The 18819-nt window shown below is 34.7% G+C and overlaps 3 protein-coding genes across 5 annotated transcripts; 2 read left to right on the forward strand and 1 right to left on the reverse strand.

Annotated features, from left to right (window-relative positions):
- Positions 1-1646: 1646 nt before the first annotated feature.
- On the forward strand, positions 1647-11376 carry LOC100792482 (aspartokinase 1, chloroplastic). Of its 3 annotated transcripts, none has more exons than XM_026127190.2 (14): positions 1647-1946; positions 2071-2612; positions 2772-2854; positions 2987-3027; positions 3210-3364; positions 3493-3642; positions 3780-3875; positions 4128-4244; positions 5788-5907; positions 6000-6092; positions 6180-6296; positions 6619-6735; positions 6987-7049; positions 11025-11376. In XM_026127190.2, the coding sequence occupies exons 2-14, from the start codon at positions 2217-2219 to the stop codon at positions 11163-11165; spliced, it is 1689 nt and encodes a 562-aa protein (XP_025982975.1). In that variant the 5' UTR covers positions 1647-1946; positions 2071-2216; the 3' UTR covers positions 11166-11376. The 3 variants fall into 3 exon arrangements, with proteins under 3 accessions (XP_025982975.1, XP_040868407.1, XP_003553303.1); XM_041012473.1 differs by having other exon boundaries at positions 1647-1910; XM_003553255.4 differs by having other exon boundaries at positions 1647-2612.
- Positions 11377-12942: 1566 nt separating this feature from the next.
- Positions 12943-13708, forward strand: LOC100816092 (uncharacterized). The gene has a single exon (XM_003553930.5). It carries the CDS (start codon positions 13026-13028, stop codon positions 13596-13598), a length of 573 nt encoding a protein of 190 aa, XP_003553978.1. The 5' UTR covers positions 12943-13025; the 3' UTR covers positions 13599-13708.
- Positions 13709-15658: 1950 nt separating this feature from the next.
- LOC100793014 (putative pentatricopeptide repeat-containing protein At2g01510) lies at positions 15659-18412 on the reverse strand. Its single transcript, XM_003553256.4, has one exon. It carries the CDS (start codon positions 18155-18157, stop codon positions 15710-15712), a length of 2448 nt encoding a protein of 815 aa, XP_003553304.1. The 5' UTR covers positions 18158-18412; the 3' UTR covers positions 15659-15709.
- Positions 18413-18819: the final 407 nt, after the last annotated feature.

Raw genomic sequence — 18819 nt, forward strand, 5'->3', positions numbered from 1 at the left:
CTAATATGAAATTTCATAAAAACCGTCAACAAAGTGTTTAAAAAGTCTATTTATAACTCCTACTAATAACCCTAAATTAGGCCCAATTCCCATTAACTAATCTAATAACTAAAAGAATTAAAAATAACAATAAAAAAGGTAACAATCCATTACAAGTCCAAAAATAGGCCCAAAAATATAATTAAAAATGAAAATAAATCTTATTCTAAAAGTTGACTAAAATAAATGAACTTCACTTCTTCTTCTCTTTCATCCATGAAAGAATTTAGTCTATTGTCAAGCTCTTCTTAAAATCTCTTACTCCTTGCTCAAGTGATTGGTCCATCCATGTTGAGCCCAGCTAAGCCAAACTCTTCCTCCTTGGATAGTCCTCTATCACCTAAGACGAGACTTTGGCGCTTCACGGACTCTAAGGCTTATTCTATTAAGTCAGGATACTCTCAAGTGATTAAAAAGATGATTGTGGAGGTGTTGTCATAAGATCTATCCCTGGGAAATTTTGTAAAGGTTTGTGGAAGATTAAGTTCATTCCTAAATGTGTCCACTTTGTGTGGAAAGTGTGCAAAGACATTCTCCTTGTGAGACAAAATTTGTCTAGAAAAGGCATGGATGTGGACCCAATTTGTCCAAGATGTGGCCAAGCGGAAGAAGACATAGTGAATGCGTTCCTGCTTTGTGATGAAGTGAGGAGAATTTGGTTTGCCTCAACTTGGGAGGAAGAATCAAAGTTGGTCAAGGATCTTCCTTTGCGGGCTGGTTTGTAGAGTGCCTTTAGCTTAGGGACCTGGGCTTCTCAGTCAAGATTTGTGAATTGTTATGGGCCATTTGGTTCCACAGGAATCAATATTTTTCCAGCAAAAGAAGTATCCCTTTGAGTTTGTTTTGGAGAAAGCTCGTTCCATTTAGGGTCCTATAAACCGTGGCCTCTCTCCATTTAAACCGAATCCCAAAAGCTGGGTACGTCCTAGGGAGGGAGTCATTAAGGCAAATTTTGATGCTTCCCTTAAGCAGAATCATGGAACTGGTTTGGGAGTGGTTTTTCGTGACCACTATGGTGAAGTGTTATCTGTGGGCTCTGTCCTTCTCCCTAATTGCTATGAAGCGCATATTGTAGAAGTGATAACTTTCAGGGGGGTTGCAAAAATGACAGTAAATCTTTCCTTTGGTTTGATCCAATTCAAATCGGATTTCCAAAGACTAGTTCAAACGTGGAAGAACAAGGACTCGACTGGTAACAACTATTTGGACAATGTGATCAAAGAGACTCTGTAGGATTGTTAATCCTAATTCTCCCAATATGTTGATTTTTGCTCATAGATCAGCTAATAGGGCTATGATTTTTTAGCTAATTTTGTCTATGATTATATAGAAAGATACCGGGTGGAGAAGATCCCTCACCAATTACAAACCTTCATGTCTTCTTATGTAAGACTTTTTGTCCTTTTTTTGTGAATGAAATATCAATCTTTATTTATTTTTTTAAAACATAAAAACATTTCACCATTAAGTAAAAAAAATCATCATAAACCTTTACATTACATGAATTAATTCAAAATTCAATTAAATTATAAAGACTTATATAATATTTTAAAAGAGGAAAAAAAGTTTTAGTCCTTAAGAAGTTAGTTAAGGAAATAACACGTTTTTGTCGTTTCAGAAATGAAACAGAGAATAGCCGCCACCAGAAGCGTTGCACTCACTTTTCCCTGCCATCACAGACAGTCACAGTAGTTACTCTTAGTCAACACCAGAGGCAGAGAGACTTTTAGCTCTCGGTCAAAATCACTTCCACCACTCTGATCAAAACCACTGTTCCTAAAATAAAACCCTAACCTCTCTCAAATTTTCCATTTTCCGAGTTTCTTCTTCTGAACCGCTTTCCTGCATTTTCGCCAAACTCCTTCTCACAAGTTATTTATTACTTTGAACTCCATAAATAGCCCCCGGTTTCTGCTCGAACAACCGTTACAAGAAATAGAATTAACTATTGCTTTTTATTCTTTCCTTTAGTTTTTGAATTTTGATAATTTCATTGTGACTGAATGGATATAATTTGATAATTTTTCGCAGATCGAGCTTTGAACATTTGAGGCATTTCACTGATAACTGATACAGATTACCGAGGACATTTTGTTTTTCGTTGTTGGTTGTGCTTATTGTTTTTGGTTGGATTTGATTTGAGTTATTTGTCAAAATACGTATAACTCATAATAAGCATGGCAAGCACTATGCAACTAAGTTGGGTTAGTAAGAGCACGGTCCCCGTGGCTTTGAGTAGAAGAGTGTGTTGTCAATGTCAACCACCCCTGTGGCTGCCATGGCGAATTGGGTTTGTTACTCCCGTTCCCCTTGTGAGGAGAGTTTCGAGTGAGAGGGTGGCGGCACTCAGGGTTAGTTGCAGCAAGGAAACTGAAAGTGATGTGGTTGAGGGTGAAAGTGGGGGCTTTGCGGAAACTGAAATGAGTTACACATGTGTCATGAAGTTTGGTGGCTCCTCGGTTGCCAATGCTGAAAGAATGAGAGAGGTTGCCAACCTTATTCTGAGCTTCCCGGAAGAGAGGCCAATAATTGTTCTCTCTGCCATGGGAAAGACAACTAACATGCTTTTGCTGGTATTGTTTTTCTCACTTTTTAATATATTTTTGTTACATTCCTTTGGGGTTGCGTTTTGGTTGTGGTTGCATTGCAGGTCAATGTGGTCTGCAACTCGGTGCAATTGAGATGATGTAGTCTTCAATTTATAGGTAATGAGATACTTTTTGTCTTGTTAGGCTGGAGAAAAAGCTGTAAGCTGTGGAGTAACTAATGCTGATAGTATTGATGAGCTCAACATAATAAAAGATCTTCATCTCAGGTAAGGACAATCAATTTTCTTATTAACTTTTTTATGTTTAGTGAAGATGTTTTCGAAGAATAATGGGAAGTCACATTTTTTTTAGACTTAAAAGCTCTCTATTAGTCGTTGTGTGTTGTTGTCTTATTTTAGGACTGTGGAACAGCTTGGAGTGGACAGAAATGTTATTGAGAGTGAGTTACTTTCTTCCATACTATATCTTATTTTGGTTACATTAGTTTTTGCTTGTTATGTCATGCAAGTTTTTATTTTATTCTACCATAACATTTCTTTCTTGTCAATATGCATGTTCAAGTAATTTTGATATGTATGTACTCATATTTTTGTCAACATCATATTTGTCTGTGATTTCCAGAGCATCTAGAAGAATTGGAGCAACTTCTAAAGGGGATAGCTATGATGAAAGAGTTGACTCCACGGACTCAAGACTATTTAGTTTCATTTGGAGAGTGCATGTCCACTAGGATATTTGCTGCATATCTTAATACATTAGGAGTTAAGGCCCGCCAAGTATGTTTTGGTTGCCTATCTAAAACTTATTACAAATAAAAAAGTTTCGTAATGGCTGATTAGGATTGTCCAACTCTGAATCTCGATCAATATAGTTTGTTTCTAAATTTTATTTGTTTGTTTGGCAGTATGATGCATTTGAGATGGGTATTATAACAACTGATGACTTCACAAATGCTGACATTTTGGAAGCAACATATCCTGCTGTTGCAAAGAGGTTACATAGTGATTGGGTTTCTGATCCTGCTATTCCAATTGTTACAGGCTTCCTTGGAAAGGTCTTTTTGATGCCTTACATTTTAGCAGTTCTTCCTCCCCCTGCCTCAACACCTATCTCTCTAGTTTTCCTGTCTTTTACATTGCAAAAATGTGAATTTCTCTAGTTACAAATTTAATAATTTTTTCCTTCTTGCAGGCACGAAAATCATGTGCGGTGACAACATTGGGTAGAGGTGGAAGTGATTTAACTGCTACAACAATTGGGAAAGCGCTAGGGTTGCCAGAAATCCAGGTTCATACATAAACACTTGGTTATGAATTTTAAAATCTTGTCGGAATGTCAGTGCACTTGCTTTGCATATTAATGAATTGTTAGATACATGTGCATTAATTCCAAATTCTTGATGTCGGAAATGCAAGTGTCTTTTTGACTTCATAATGTAAAACCCAAGCATGAAATACTGCAAATTTTTATGCGTAATTTCCTTTGCATATAGATTTAATAAAGATAAAATGAAACAATTAATTTGAGTCCCTTAAACAGGTATGGAAAGATGTTGATGGTGTTCTAACCTGTGATCCAAATATATGCCCACAAGCAAAACCTGTTCCATATTTGACATTTGATGAGGCTGCTGAACTTGCATACTTTGGTGCTCAGGTATCATCATAATTTTGTTGACAATATGCCATGTACCATTTCTCTCATGTGTATAAAATAAAAGGATTCTAGTAAGCATTCTTGGTTCTGATTTAGTGTTGAATCACATGTCTTATTGCTATGATGCAAATTATAAGCAATAATATTTTAAACTGTATATTTGCTTTACAAATCCAACATACTGGGATAAGGCTTGATTATTGTCATTGTTGTTGTAGTGTTAAACACAATTATTTGATAGGAGAAACTCAATACTGCAAATGTACAACTGGGGAAGGAATAGAGAAACTGAAAAAGGAGCCTACAGGGCTAATTGCAAAAGGCTATTCTCTTGACCATGGAGAGAACACCGGATAGAAGTTATCAACAAAGTAAGCCCATAACATATTGGGGGGGGGGGGGGGGGTGGATAAAGAAAAGAAAAAACTCTTGGAAGATATAGCCATTCTGCTCCATCCCAATACACTTGAGAAACATAAACAACGTCAAGTATTCCAAATTCCAAAGCTTATTCCCTCTTGTAGTGTCTTTATAGATCAAAGTCAAATAACACCATTATGTTCAAAGAACCACATAACACCTGGCAACAAATTCTATTAGAAGAAACCTTTGAAATGTATTAAAAGAAATTGGCCAAAAGTGAAAGTTCTCCAAGATCTTGGAACAATTTATTCCATAATTATAGTAGCTGCTGACAATGCAAAAAAAACTGTGCCACTGTTTGGAACTAGACTTGCATAGCACACATATCAATGGCCATCCAAAGCTGCAACTTGTCATTCCAAATTAATATAATTGGGTGTCATAAAATCTTAATGTCCATTCCCGGGCTATGTTTTTGTTAATATATCAAAGTTTATGCTAAAGTTAGTATAAATTTATAGTTTTATAGTTTCCTCCCTCTGATGATTATTTCTTATGCAACAGCAGCTGATTTATAATTTATCATTTTAACCTTAATTTCTACCTAACAATAATTTTTCAGCCAAAACCTCTCTTGATTACATTTTGATTGCAATATTATTTTAATACAACATAAGCTAGTTCAAACATGCACAATGATTTATGTATCTTCTTTAATAATATATTATTGGAGCTCTGAGAGTATTCATGAGATTTGACATGACTTTGCGGCTTTGATTATGGTTGCACTAAAACTGGTTGACTGTAAGGACTGATGTTTTGTACTTTTGTTCCATTTCTTTTGGACTTGATTTAAAATTTATTGATAAGAGAGAAAAAAAAAAGAGAATAAAGGAACAATAACATGAATAAATTAATACAAACACAGCCCTTAAACCTATGCTTAATAGCCATAAAAAAATATACCCCTAAAAGTGAATACTTTAATAAGAATGATCATTAACTGATAAAACTAGACTCACCAAATTATATTAGATCTTTACTATTTAAAAAAGTTGTTGCTCACAATATTTCTGTGTTATTTACCTAGCAGCACCGACATGAGCAGCATGATTATTGACATGACATGGGCTGGATATCAGATTAAATCTTGTGTATGAATTATTTATCTGATTTGCAGGTCCTCCATCCACAGTCTATGAGACCGGCTAGGGAAAGTGATATTCCTGTTAGGGTTAAAAATTCATACAACCCTAAAGCTCCAGGTACTCTGATTGCTAAGACAAGGGATATGAGCAAGGTTTGTATAATTGAGCCTTGGCATAGAGGAAAAATACAATTATTTGAAGGATGATTTTAGACACTGTTAAGTTTTCCTATTTGTGCTTGCAGGCATTATTAACAAGCATTGTTTTGAAACGTAATGTGACCATGTTAGATATTGTAAGCACTCGCATGCTTGGTCAGTTTGGGTTCCTTGCTAAGGTGAGAAAGCTAACACCTGTCAGACCTGTGCTCCCAGTGGTTGAGTCTCTTCCTATCTTCGAAGACTTAGGCTAACAGTTGATGCAGGTATTTTCAATATTCGAAGAGTTAGGCATATCAGTTGATGTTGTAGCTACAAGTGAAGTTAGTATTTCCTTGACATTGGATCCATCAAAGCTATGGAGCAGAGAGCTAATTCAACAGGTAAGCCTTTTTGTTCTACTTCCATTAACTTTATTGCTATTGATCTACTTCCATTTTTTGTTGATGAGTTATGATATTAAGAAATGGTGTCATTTGATCGATGGAGTATTTTCTGCCTACTGGGATAAGACGTGGACGTGGTTATTGTTATTACTTATTAGTATAGTTGATGGCCATCTTAGATAATATCTATCTGCTTGAGGTCACCCAGTCTTATACTTACATAAAGGAAACAAATGCACGCTCCATCCTTGCCCTGTCTCCAGTTTTGTTCCAGCCATTGCATAAGTCTAATCGGCTATCATTCTTTATCTTTAAACAGGAACTTGACTATGTTGTCGAAGAACTGGAAAAAATTGCTGTGGTAAATCTCTTAAAGACCAGATCCATAATCTCTCTCATTGGAAATGTTCAGAAGTCATCACTAATATTGGAGAAGGTTTTGTGTTATATTATCTCCCTTTGAATATTATTCTGAGAAATATTATTAAAAAGTTCTATTTTGATGCTTTGATGTTCTGTCCCTATCTTGGAGCATGGTCAAAATTGCATATTGCAATAAGTTCCTGGGCTTGTTTGATGCACTTTTTTGGACTAAGTTGATTCTCATCAACTTGCGTTCTTCTGTAATAAGCTAATGTTTTGCTCTTTTATTGACTTTAAAATTTACTGATTAGCCTTTTGTTGCAGGCCTTTCATGTTCTTCGAACTCTTGGGATCACTGTTCAAATGATCTCTCAGGGTGCATCTAAGGTATGCACTTTATAAACTTCCGATGTTTCTTCGTTATAGTTGGCTAGTTGCTGTTAAGAAATTATTAGCTTTTTTAATCCTCAGTCACAAGCAATGGCTTGTATATGTCCTTGTTATACACTTAACATGTGTTAAGTTATCTGAAAGACTTATGCCTCGTTGTAATCTTTGCATGCATATTAACATCATATTTGTTGAAGGTAATAAACAATGAGTTTCAAATCTAAGATCTCATGCTAACCCTTGTGGGTTTTGTTAGAAAATTAAAATAAAATAAAGGAAATAAATGAGAAGAAAATGTAAAGTCTTAAATTAAAAAACAATAGCAACATAATTTTAGAACATGAATCAACAATGCACTATATCATACAATAAACATAAAGAAATAATTCAAGGGATAAATTTTATTAGTCTGGGTTGAAGCACGCAAATGCTCCTTAGAGAGAAAATGTCCCCACTAGTAGGAAAATCTGATTGCCCTTCTCTCCCAAGATATGAAAACCAGTTGGTTCCGATCATCTTTAGCGAAAGGATGTTCGAACCTTCTGAACACGAATGCTCTTGTTCTCAAAAATAAGTTAAGAAAAGGAAGAAAAAAATATAGAGAGAAAGAAATCAAAATTGTTTTCGTGCTTGTATTTTCTAAAGAGGAGGAAAGAGATATATATAGGCATAGATCCCTTATGCAACAAAAAAAAAAAAATCTGACCATTGAAACTAACTTAGAAATATCAAACCTGTGACACCCTCTACCCCTCACATATATACTGATAAAGGAATAAAAATCCAAATATTAATTAATAGTATTTTTTTTTTTTACATTTGTAAATACAAGTTTTTCAAAGGGATAAAAGGCTCATATTCACTTTCTTCTACATCATATTCAAACTTGTCCAAATAAATAATAAAGTTATCTCGATTTAAGCAAGACCGTCTAAGACTTCATACAATTAATATAAAACCCTATATCCCAATGCCACATCCTATCAGAGCGTTGTGTCTCGACGTCCTTCAATACAAAGTTCCTTAAATCAATTCACCTAGTCGTCTGCTCCCCCGAACACAAAGTTCAAGATCATCACAGGATCCAAACACAAACAACACACGGGGAGTGAGTTATCACATTCCTAACTAATAGAGAAACAAGACAACTAGATATACATATCATATAAACTAAATAAAATTTACTTACACGTAATTCACGTAATTCCACCACTTTGTCATTCAAAGTTCACTTTTCATCCATCAATCACATTTTTCAATCATCAATCACATTACACAAAAATCACATTCTCTGATTAAGACATAATAACACATCAATTTCATAATAAACAATTAGCAAGCGCATGAGACAGTTATTCTAAGACTCAAACCTATATGCAATGTGGTATCATGTCAGTGAAAAACCACCCTGGGGCGCTTAGGAGTACATAACAAGACACACCACACAATGGGTTTGTCAGGTCACTCTCACTAAGTAAGATCATAGGGAGACCAGTCAGGGTCACGATGTTTTGCGAGAATGCTCCAACCATATGGGATCAGCATAGGCTTAAAAGAGCACTCAAACCCGGTGACCCCCAAGGCCTACACTCCGAAGAGTCCATCAGGGCCTCTCCCTCCTGATTCAGGTCCAACCCCTAAAATTATTTTACCACACAGACACTGCTAGTGAATTATACAATACTCACGACCTCACACTCGTGTCTTAAGCACGTACAACATATTGCGCTACAATTTAACACTGGTTCCTAAATAGGAACCTACACTTTCTCTTTAACATTGGTTCCTAAATAGGAAACATACACTTTCTCTTTAACACTGCGCATTTACACTTTTCTCAAGATAACACTGGTCGGGTTATTGTACAATTCACAGCTTACAACACAAATAATGTCACATCAAGAGTTAATCACACACTTATTCACAACCAAAACTCATTCACAATTTCACATCTCATAATGTCACAATCCACCATCACATGTTTTCACATATCTCACAATTCAACACCTGTTCTACTTTACACTTTTACTCAATCTCAATAACAATATTATAATCTCAAGGCAACATATCATTCCACAATTCATCACATATTTCATTTATAAGCACTGCTCATGAATTATAAAATACCACGACCTCACACTCATGTTTCAAACATGTTTAACACAATTGCGCTACAATTTAACACTGATTCTTAACTAGGAACCTACACTTTCTCTTTAACACTGCGCATAAACACTGATCGGGTTATTGTATAATTCATAGCTCACAATATAATTAATGTAACATTAAATGTTAACACATCCACTTATTCACAATCGAATATCATGTCCACACTTTAACATCTCATAACATCACATCAACCATCTCATAATATTCCCAATGATATTCATAAGGTACAACATACACATGTTCATAAAATTTAACCATAATATTCTCAAACTCCAACACTTAATAATTTTTGGAATCATACTATAACACTCTACAATATTATTTACATAAATTATTAATATAAATAACTACCTCTATATATATAAACTAGCATACATCATATTAAATCACAAATTTCAAAGTAAGCTTTCAATGCACAAATTCTAAATAATTATATGAACACTTTGGTCAGTTTCAATTATGATATTAGTTTTTTAATTTATATATAAAAACCTAAACAACAAGAAAAAGAGAAAATACAAAATCAATATCTCTCTCTAAATTTCTCCTTACTTTATTTTATCAATTCATATTAATTAGAAAAAGTACTCAATTTATAGGGTTCACGCTCAACATAATAACATATCAATTTCACAACAATTGGTCTGTCAAACATATATAATTCACTGTAATAATTATAAGGATAAAATGAAATTGCAAAAACATCCAAAAACCCATTCCAATTGATATCTCTAAGGATCCCTACACATGTTCTCATTAGTTCCCAATTGTGAATAACTCATCCCTTACCTCTAAGCGGACTCACGTGTCTTCCGACAACGATAGCGGCATCTATAGCGGTTCCCTGAGATTCCTCAAGTTTTTCCTCCGACTGCTCCGATAGAATTCTCGAACGTTAGAGAGAAGGAGAAGAGATTGAAGCCTCCGCTTGTACTGTCTTCATGCGATTCCTTTTTCTCCCACCACGAATATTATCTCGCAAATCCCAACGGTGGAAGTGTGCGCAACTTAATTTCGAACAACATATCCAAATTTCATGAAAATCCAACGGTTAACAAAACCGGGATCGTAGTTTTACCGAGACAGTTTTGGGTTTCTGCGGGAAAATAAAAAGCTACAATGCGAAGGGTTTTCCTCTAAGCTCAGACATGATTTTGCAATTCCCAATGGTGAGAATGCTCGAAATTGGGTTGCGAACGTGGTGCTCAAATTTCACGACGATCCAACGGTGAATGAGTCCGAGATCATCGTTTTTCTAAGACAGGTTTTGTGGGCTGCGGGAAAAAGAAAGGGTTTTGAGAGGAGAAGGGGAAAAACGAAAATGAGAGGCAGAGGAGGCTGAGGAGTCAGTCTGAAAAACCTAACATGTTGCTATTTATAGCTAGGGACATTTACGATCTATTATTTACTCTATTTATTTATTTTTATTATTTTTACTAAAAAATTCTTAAATTTATTTATGAAAAAAATGGGATGTTACAAAACCAACTAATAAATTGCATTGATCTATTAAAGCAAAATCTTAAAAAATATAAAAAATCTAATTTTACTTAACAGATTCTAAAACAAATAATTTATCTTATAAAAACAGAATTAATATGAGTATCATATTTTTATAAATTTTAAATTATAAAACAAATATTTACTAACAACTTCCTTATCCACTATCACATTAGTATTTTTCTTGGCTTTTGGGGTTTATCAATTGTCAATGTCATATTCAGGCCGAGTATAAATAAATTACATTTATCTGCAAATTATTACTCTAGCGTTTTCATTTCATTATCGTTTGTTTCCCGCCAGGTGAATATCTCGTTAGTTATAAATGACAGTGAAGCAGACCAGTGTGTCAGGGCTCTCCACAAAGCCTTCTTTGAGAGCGAACTCTCTGAATTAGAGAATGAATGCATACCTAGAAATGGTTCGGTTCCTGCATTATCTTAGCGGTATACTTTTGTTTTGCCAATATAGCAGATTAATATCTTATCTTATAGGTTAAGAAATTTTTTGGCTAGGAGGAATAACGATATATTAGTACAGTATTTATTAGTATGTTATTGACAGAGTAAACCTTTGTATATTCTGGTCGCCTCCTCTATAAGGGGGTTTGACCAGGTGCAAGCAGTTATTTATATTTTATTGTGAGTTTGAATAATCTTCTTAATACTTATAGGAGAATTATATAATTGATATCAATATCAATCATTATATTATTGGGTTAGAATTATATCAATAAACTTAGTCCTTTTTTTTAATTTAAATTTTTTTTTTCTTATACCAAGAAACCTTTTCTTATATACAAAGGAAGTATAATAGTAGAATAGAATGACTTTACTTTATGGATTGTTTGGTTCAAAGGAGGAAAAGGAAGAGATTTTGATTAGATATCTTATGAACAGTATGGTTCAAGGGAGGGGAAGAAAAGGAAAGAGAGATTTTGATTAGATATCTTATTAGGTTGAGAGGAGGGATTTTAATGGAGGAGAGAAGTAACTCTTTCTTGTTTAGTTTCCAAGGAAAGGAAAGAGATTTTAAAAATTTATTTATTTTTATATCCTTGTAATTTTAGATTTCAGAATATAAGTAGATTATCTTTAGTCAATACACTTAGAACTGTTTCAACCCCGATTCATGCTCTCCTTCGTTCTCCTCCCATTCTAAAAATTAAACCAAACCAAACCAAACCAAATATGAAAAGTTTTTTAAAAAAATTCACTCTTCTCCCTCCTCTATCTCTCCATTTTTTGTTCAAACAAAACATTATTAGATGTTTTTTCTTTATGAATATTAAAGTATGATATGGAAATGAGTTTTGAAAGATGAAATTTACATTTCAAATAAATATTTAATTTGATAATTTTTAAATAAAAATATAACGATAGATTTTAGCATAAATTTAATGACAATTTGTTTTAAAAAATAATTAAAATTTAATTTAGAGATAGAAATAAAAGGGTAAAGATTGAAAGGAATAAATGGTTAATTTTTTTTATAAAGTCTAATCTAAAATGTTTTATGCTGTAATTATTTTTTTTTAAAAAACATTTCATTAAAATAAGTTTTAGAATGACATGACAATTAGAGAAACATAATCTATTAATGTTTGTTAATTGTATTTGCATGGATGATTTTGGAATAAAATAATATCAATTTAAGATAAATTTAGTGCTTTTAATTAAGTTAACTAAAATTCTTAATCCTGATGAATTGTTAGTTGTATGTTATAATAAGAATAGGATGCAGTAATAGTTTTGAATATTTATTCTTTGGAGGGAGACAGTTGTTTATTATTATTTTAGGTATTAAAGTGTCTTATTCATTTTGTGATCCATGTCAAACAATATTTTCTTCTTCTTCTTCTTATAAATGACCTTTTCAATCAAAATATAATTTTTTATTTCTTCAACTTAAATTTATTTAACAACAGTAAACATGATAAAATATTAACATCGCCAATAAAAGAATCTTCTATCAATTATATTAGTTTTTTTTAATTAAAAAAAATCTATTTTTATATTTTTATGTTAATAATGATAATAAAATTTTATAAATTAAGCTAATATTTTTTAAATATATTTTAATTTTAATTTTTAATATTTAAAAGTAACCCTGTATATATAACTCTAAATTCATGCATATACCATATAAATTCTCTAATTATTCTATTCTAAAGACAAAACGGTCATAAAACTGTGAAAAGAAGGTCATATTCGTAAAACAAGACCAGCGAGTGAGTGAGAATATACCCTATAAAACCCTAAAATCCATCAGGGTTTTCTTCTTCGTTCTTCGCACATCACACTCATGGCGTGCACAATCGACTTTCGCTGCCTCGACGAGGGTTTCGGCGGCAAAACCTACAAGCGCAAGAGAGAGCAGCAGTCGCAGCCTCAGCACGACGACAACGCCATCGACGGCGCCTCTCTGATGGACACCGACGACGCACTCCCTCCGCCAGCGAAGCGATCGGCGGTGCCGTCGTCGGAGAATCCGGACAAGCCGGTGTTCGGGCAGGCGAGCTACGACGGCGTGATCGCCGGGAGGGTGTCGGGGCGGAAGTGGAAGCAGGTGCGGCAGCATAGGGCGTCGGCGGCGCAGGTGAGCCGGAAGGGGACGACGTTCGAGCAGAGGGAGAGGGAGAAGGTGATAAAGAAGGCGTACAAGGAGAGGATGATGGAGCTGAAGGAGGAGATTCGATTGAACAAGGTCGAGAAGAGGAAGAAGAGAGAGGAGAGGGAGAAGAAGAAGCAGGAGAATATTATCAGATCTGGAACCAAATTCCAGAAGATTACGAACCCTAATACGTTGAAGAAGATCGCCAAATCCAAGCAGAGGAAGCAGCTTAGGGTTGTTCCTGATGAGTTGCTTAGGAAATAGATTTTTTTGTTGTTTTTTTTTTCAATTCGTTTTTTATATATTGCTTTTCGGTGGAAGTTTTTGTAGTATTGAGATTTCAATTGATGATTAGTATACAAGGTCTGTGGTAACTGTTAGTTGTGTGCTTTTGAGCTCCCTCGGGTTTCAATCAAGAAAGTAAAATTTTCACATTTAATCTATAGAAATCGCAAAATTCAGTCATGATTGCCCCTTTCAGTGACAAATATGTATACTTATCGAATCTAATAGATGAGACTCGTTAACAACATATAACAGATGATCATGAACCAGCATGACCTAAATCAGAAGTGTAAATAATTATACGGCTCCTTTGGGATTATAGTTTGGCACTGGTGAAAAATTACTTTTGAGACAAATACTTTGTGAGGCAAAAATACTTTTGCAAAAGGATCGTGATCTATATTGGAAAGTGTATCACAACAATTTTAATTGCAAACTAAATATACACATAGTCTACCGAACAAGTCTGTCACATGAATCTTGTTAGTTACACATTCTACCCAAATGTTTCTGAATGTTTGTTTATTTGGCTTTTTAGTTTTCCCCCTAACATATTGTAACTGGAATACACACAATTGCTTTGTTTTTAGTTCTGGTTGACTTTTTCCCTGGTATGCGTGTTAATTCGTCTAGCAAAAACGTGAGAAAGCAAAACTATATATTAGTTTCTTTTTCTAATTCAAATTTTCCCATTTGCCTACTCTTCAATTCAAATTTTAGTCATGAAAGTTACATTTCATTTATAGCATTTTATTGTGAACAACAAAACTTAGTGTAACTTTAGTTTTCTTGGAATGGCTCAACAGTTCACCTCATGCATAATTCGAGTTTTCTAAATGAAAATCTGAGCTTTTGAGATCAGTTCATCTTATATTGTTATAGATTCAGTAGCAGATCTATAATTATTTACACTTCTGTTTTAGGTCATGTTCGTTCATGATAATCTGTTATATCACAATCTAAAACTTAATTTTGTAAGAGAGAACTTAGGTTAGAAATCTTTGGACAGGATTGAAAAGCTTTAAGTGTGATTAAGTTTTAGATTGTGAATTAGTCCTGTAGTTAGCTCAAAAGATTGAGGCTTGAGTGATAAACTGGATGTTGTTGAAATTACAATTGAAAATCTGGATGCTGTTGAAAATTAGTCACACAAGATTGAGGCTCAAAAGCGTGATTTAGTTATAATTCGAAAACTAACTGTTGCGCAATTACAATTGAAAATCTTGATGTTGTTGAAATTACCGTTGCAGATCGTTTTTTTTAAAACTTTTGCTAAAATCCTTGCAAAAAAGTTTTCTTCAATATTAATCGCGAGATGGAACATGAGAGAAGAGGATCCAAATTTCTAGATATCTAATTTGGGTGCAATTATTCTATGGAATATGATAACATAATCTAAACTAAATCTGTTGATCTATGAACGGGCTCTATGAGAAGTATTATAGATAAGCTGTCAAACCTAGTTGGTTTCATCTAAAACTCACTTCTAAAACTAAAGTTGTGATCATTCTCATCCAAGCTGGAGATTGGACGTTGCTGAGCAATTATTTAGCAATGTGGATTTTCAGAACATCATATCCTTGCCTTTAACCAATACTGCAGACAGTGATATCATTTGAAGATTAAATGCTATTGGAGAATATAGTGTCAAGTCGGCATATCACCACCTCATGAAAATTATGATTTGCAATGATGCTTTTAAAATTAACGGCAACTAGTCACTCATTTGGAGCCTCCGCATTAGCATTTTCTTTGGCGTGTTCTGAGGAATTGCCTCCCAACAAGGCAGCGACTTCACATTGAAAGGTGTTTCTTGTCCTAGTTTTTGTTGCTACTATGAAGATAATTTCGAGAATTAGTGGCATGTATTTTTTAGGGGTGGCCAAGTTTAAAGAATGTGCGAAGCTGCTGATTTATGGGACATAATTGTGGCACAAATAGATCGATCAGAATCGACTTTGATCTAATTTTTCGTTTTGCTGGAATAGTCCAGTGATCTTCAGGAATCTTTTGAAATGACTTTGTGGTGTATATGCTCCTTTTTTTATATAGAAAAAATCATGATTTTATTGGTGGAAACAAAAGGCAACCTACCAGTAGTCCTTACAGGAGCAAGATCCATCTGTGAAATGATGGAATCTACTTGAATCCCTGACTGTGATTTCCCTATTTACAATCTTGGAGATTACCTTGATAGCAGCATGACAATCATTACAAGCTCGTAGATTCTTCATCACCAATATGGGTGACCCCTTTGGGGTGCTAATTAGTGCAAAGGCAATGGCAATGCGTTCACTGTGATATTTTAGTGACTCTACCTTGACTTCCTCGTCCACATTGTGAAGGGCACAAGTTGAGTCAGGTTTATACCCTTGTTCCTCCATTTGCTTTTCCAGTTCATCAAGCTTCCTCGTTATCTCTTTCGTCTGTGGGTGAGACGTGTCATTGGCGGAGAAAACATGGGTCTTCTGTTTGATTTCAACCCAGCTGTATGCCGGGACCTTTCTGATCCCTCGTTCTCTCAAGGCCTTCTTCACCTTTCCCACACTGTCCCATTCACCAGCTGCTGCATAGATATTGGACATGCTAACATATGGAGCAGCATCTCTAAGGCCCTTCATATTGAATAGTTGGTCTGCTGCTTTAATTGCCAACTCTTGATTCTTATGGATCCTACATGAGTTGAGAATTGATGACCACATTATCTCATCCGGTTCAAATGGCATCCGAGCCATCAATTTCTCAGCCTCATCAAATCTTCCACTACGACATAACATATCAACCATTGATGCATAATGTTCTCTTCTGGGTTCAAGTTTATACACTTGAGTCATGGAGTTAAAGTACTGTAGTCCTTCTTCAACAAGACCACAGTGGCTGCAAGCACATAGAATGCTAAGGAAGCTAACAGAATTTGGTTGCAGACCTGAATGAATCATTTGTTCAAATGATCTAAGAGCATGGCCACCGTCTCCGTTTTGTGCATAGGCTGAAATCAGTGCATTCCAGGAGACAGAATTCCTCACAGGCATCTCTTGAAACATTTGAAGTGCTTCTTTTATGGATCCACATTTTGCATACATGTCAACCAGTGCACTCCCAGAAAATACATTTGAAAGGCATCCTGATCTGATTATACGTGAGTGTAACTGTTTTCCTAGTGTCAGTGAAGCTAGATTTGCACAGGCTCTTAAGATGCTGGCATAAGTGGCCGAGTCAGCACCTATTTTGGCTCTGTGCATCTCAACGAATAGCTTTAGGCCATCTTCATGTAGTCCCTTCTGAACATAACCTGAGATCAAAGCTGTCCATGGAACTGAACTTTGATGTGCCAGATCAGCAAAAATCCTATTTGCTTCCCCAAATTTGTCACATTTAGCATACATGTCAACCAAAGAATTCCCAACTAGAACTTCCGAAATGGCATCTGTTACAATAGCCTGGGAATGGATTTGCCTACCCATTTCCAGGTTCAAAGAATTTGCAGCAATGCTCAACAAGGTAGCAAAGGGGAATTGCCTCCGGTCAAATCTAGTAAACTGTAACTCCCTGAAAAGTTCAAGAGATTCTTCAACTCTTCCATTCCATGCACAACACGTGATGAGCACATTGTAAGAGATACCATCCACCTCTGGCATCTCATAAAAAAGCTTCCTTGCCTCAACAATCCGATCATGCTTCGAGTAGAAATCAAGCAAAGCATTAGCCACAAACACATTCCACACAAAATTACACTTCACCACAAAACTGTGAACTTGTTGCCCAAACTCTATATCATCCATCTGTATCCCAGCAGTTAAAACCGCAGCAAAAGTAAATTCCGAGGGCCTAAACCCCAAATCCTGCATCTTGAAAAATAGGTTTATGGCGTCATGATTGAACCCCTCTTTGGAGTACCCAGTCAACAATGCATTGAAAGTGACATTATCTTTCTCTGCCATATGCTTGAAGAGGTGACAAGCCAAACCGAGGCTACGCGTCTTACAGTAAGAATCAAGCAACGAGTTGCAAACCATGAGGGTGGAATCATACCCCACTTTGACAACATGGCCATGCACTTGTGCTACTTCGTTTACAGATTCAAATTCAGTGAACCCAGATAAGAGAGTGGCCAAGGTGATATGATCCGGAACCATTCCGTGTCTACACATATCGGCAAAGAGATTGAAAGCTTCGAGAAACCGGTTGTGCTGAGCATAGCCACCAATCAGCATTGTCCAGGTAACAACCGAGCGTTGAACCATGCTGTCAAACAGGCTCCTAGCAGTGGAAAGGTTACCAGATTTTAGGTAACCCATGATCATGGTGTTGGTGGAGATGACGTTCTTGTGAGGCATTTCGTCGAACAGTTTGCGTGCTGCGCCCAAATCCCCGCGCTGGAGATGGGTCTGAACTTGGAAATTGAAACGGCACGTGTTGGGATCGAAGCCTGTCTTGATCATGGAAGCATCGACATGTTGAAAGTGTCGTTTTGGCGAAGTCAAGGTGCCGAGGTTGTGGAGATGGGTTTTCCTCGTACATGATTTTATGAGATTCATGGAAGAGAAACGGAAAATGGGAAAGACCGTTTTTGGCGCCAAATTGTGCAGCGTTTGTAAAGGGTGCTGCTGTCAGTCACAAACAAACTCGTATCACAGCTTTTTATTTTCTAAAAGAAGATAAGCGTGTTACAAGTTTTAGTTAGAATGACTTATTATTTTTTTTAGTGAAGTTATAAAATTATTTATAATTTTAATGTAATTTTTTTTATTTATAATTTTAAAAAAATTCGTAAGTTTGGTTTTTTTTTTACGACTTTGAGCGTTTAAAGTTTTTAATTTTAGAATTTTTTATTTACTTGTATTTCCTTTTTTGTTTTCAATTTTTTAAAAAAATTGTAAATAATTTTATTTAATTAATTATTGACTAAATATTTTATTTATTCATTTTAAAAAAGTTCAATAATACTATTAAAATATTATATAATTTTAACTATACAAAATATATTAAATAAAAAAATATTTAAAAATATAATATATTTTAAATATAAAATATTAAAAATATATATAAAAAATTAAATAAAACCATAAAAAATATTATTAGTTTTATTTAATATGTTATATATTTTTTCATGTTTTTTATTTAAAATATATTATATTTTTAAGGTTGTTTTATTTAATATATTTTATATATTTAAAATTTAGATAATTTTTTAATAATG

This window comes from Glycine max, chromosome 19, assembly GCF_000004515.6.
Source record: "Glycine max cultivar Williams 82 chromosome 19, Glycine_max_v4.0, whole genome shotgun sequence".
NCBI lineage: Eukaryota > Viridiplantae > Streptophyta > Magnoliopsida > Fabales > Fabaceae > Glycine > Glycine max.

Bases quoted from the DNA above. Each gene is read 5' to 3' on its own strand.
- LOC100816092 (XM_003553930.5), top strand. From the start codon at position 13,026: ATGGCGTGCACAATCGACTTTCGCTGCCTCGACGAGGGTTTCGGCGGC.
- LOC100793014 (XM_003553256.4), bottom strand. From the start codon at position 18,157: ATGAATCTCATAAAATCATGTACGAGGAAAACCCATCTCCACAACCTC.
- LOC100792482 (XM_003553255.4), top strand. From the start codon at position 2,217: ATGGCAAGCACTATGCAACTAAGTTGGGTTAGTAAGAGCACGGTCCCC. The intron at 3,028-3,209 runs GTGAGTTACTTT...TGTGATTTCCAG, and splicing joins GGACAGAAATGTTATTGAGA to AGCATCTAGAAGAATTGGAG. The intron at 6,093-6,179 runs GTGAGAAAGCTA...CAGTTGATGCAG, and splicing joins AGTTTGGGTTCCTTGCTAAG to GTATTTTCAATATTCGAAGA.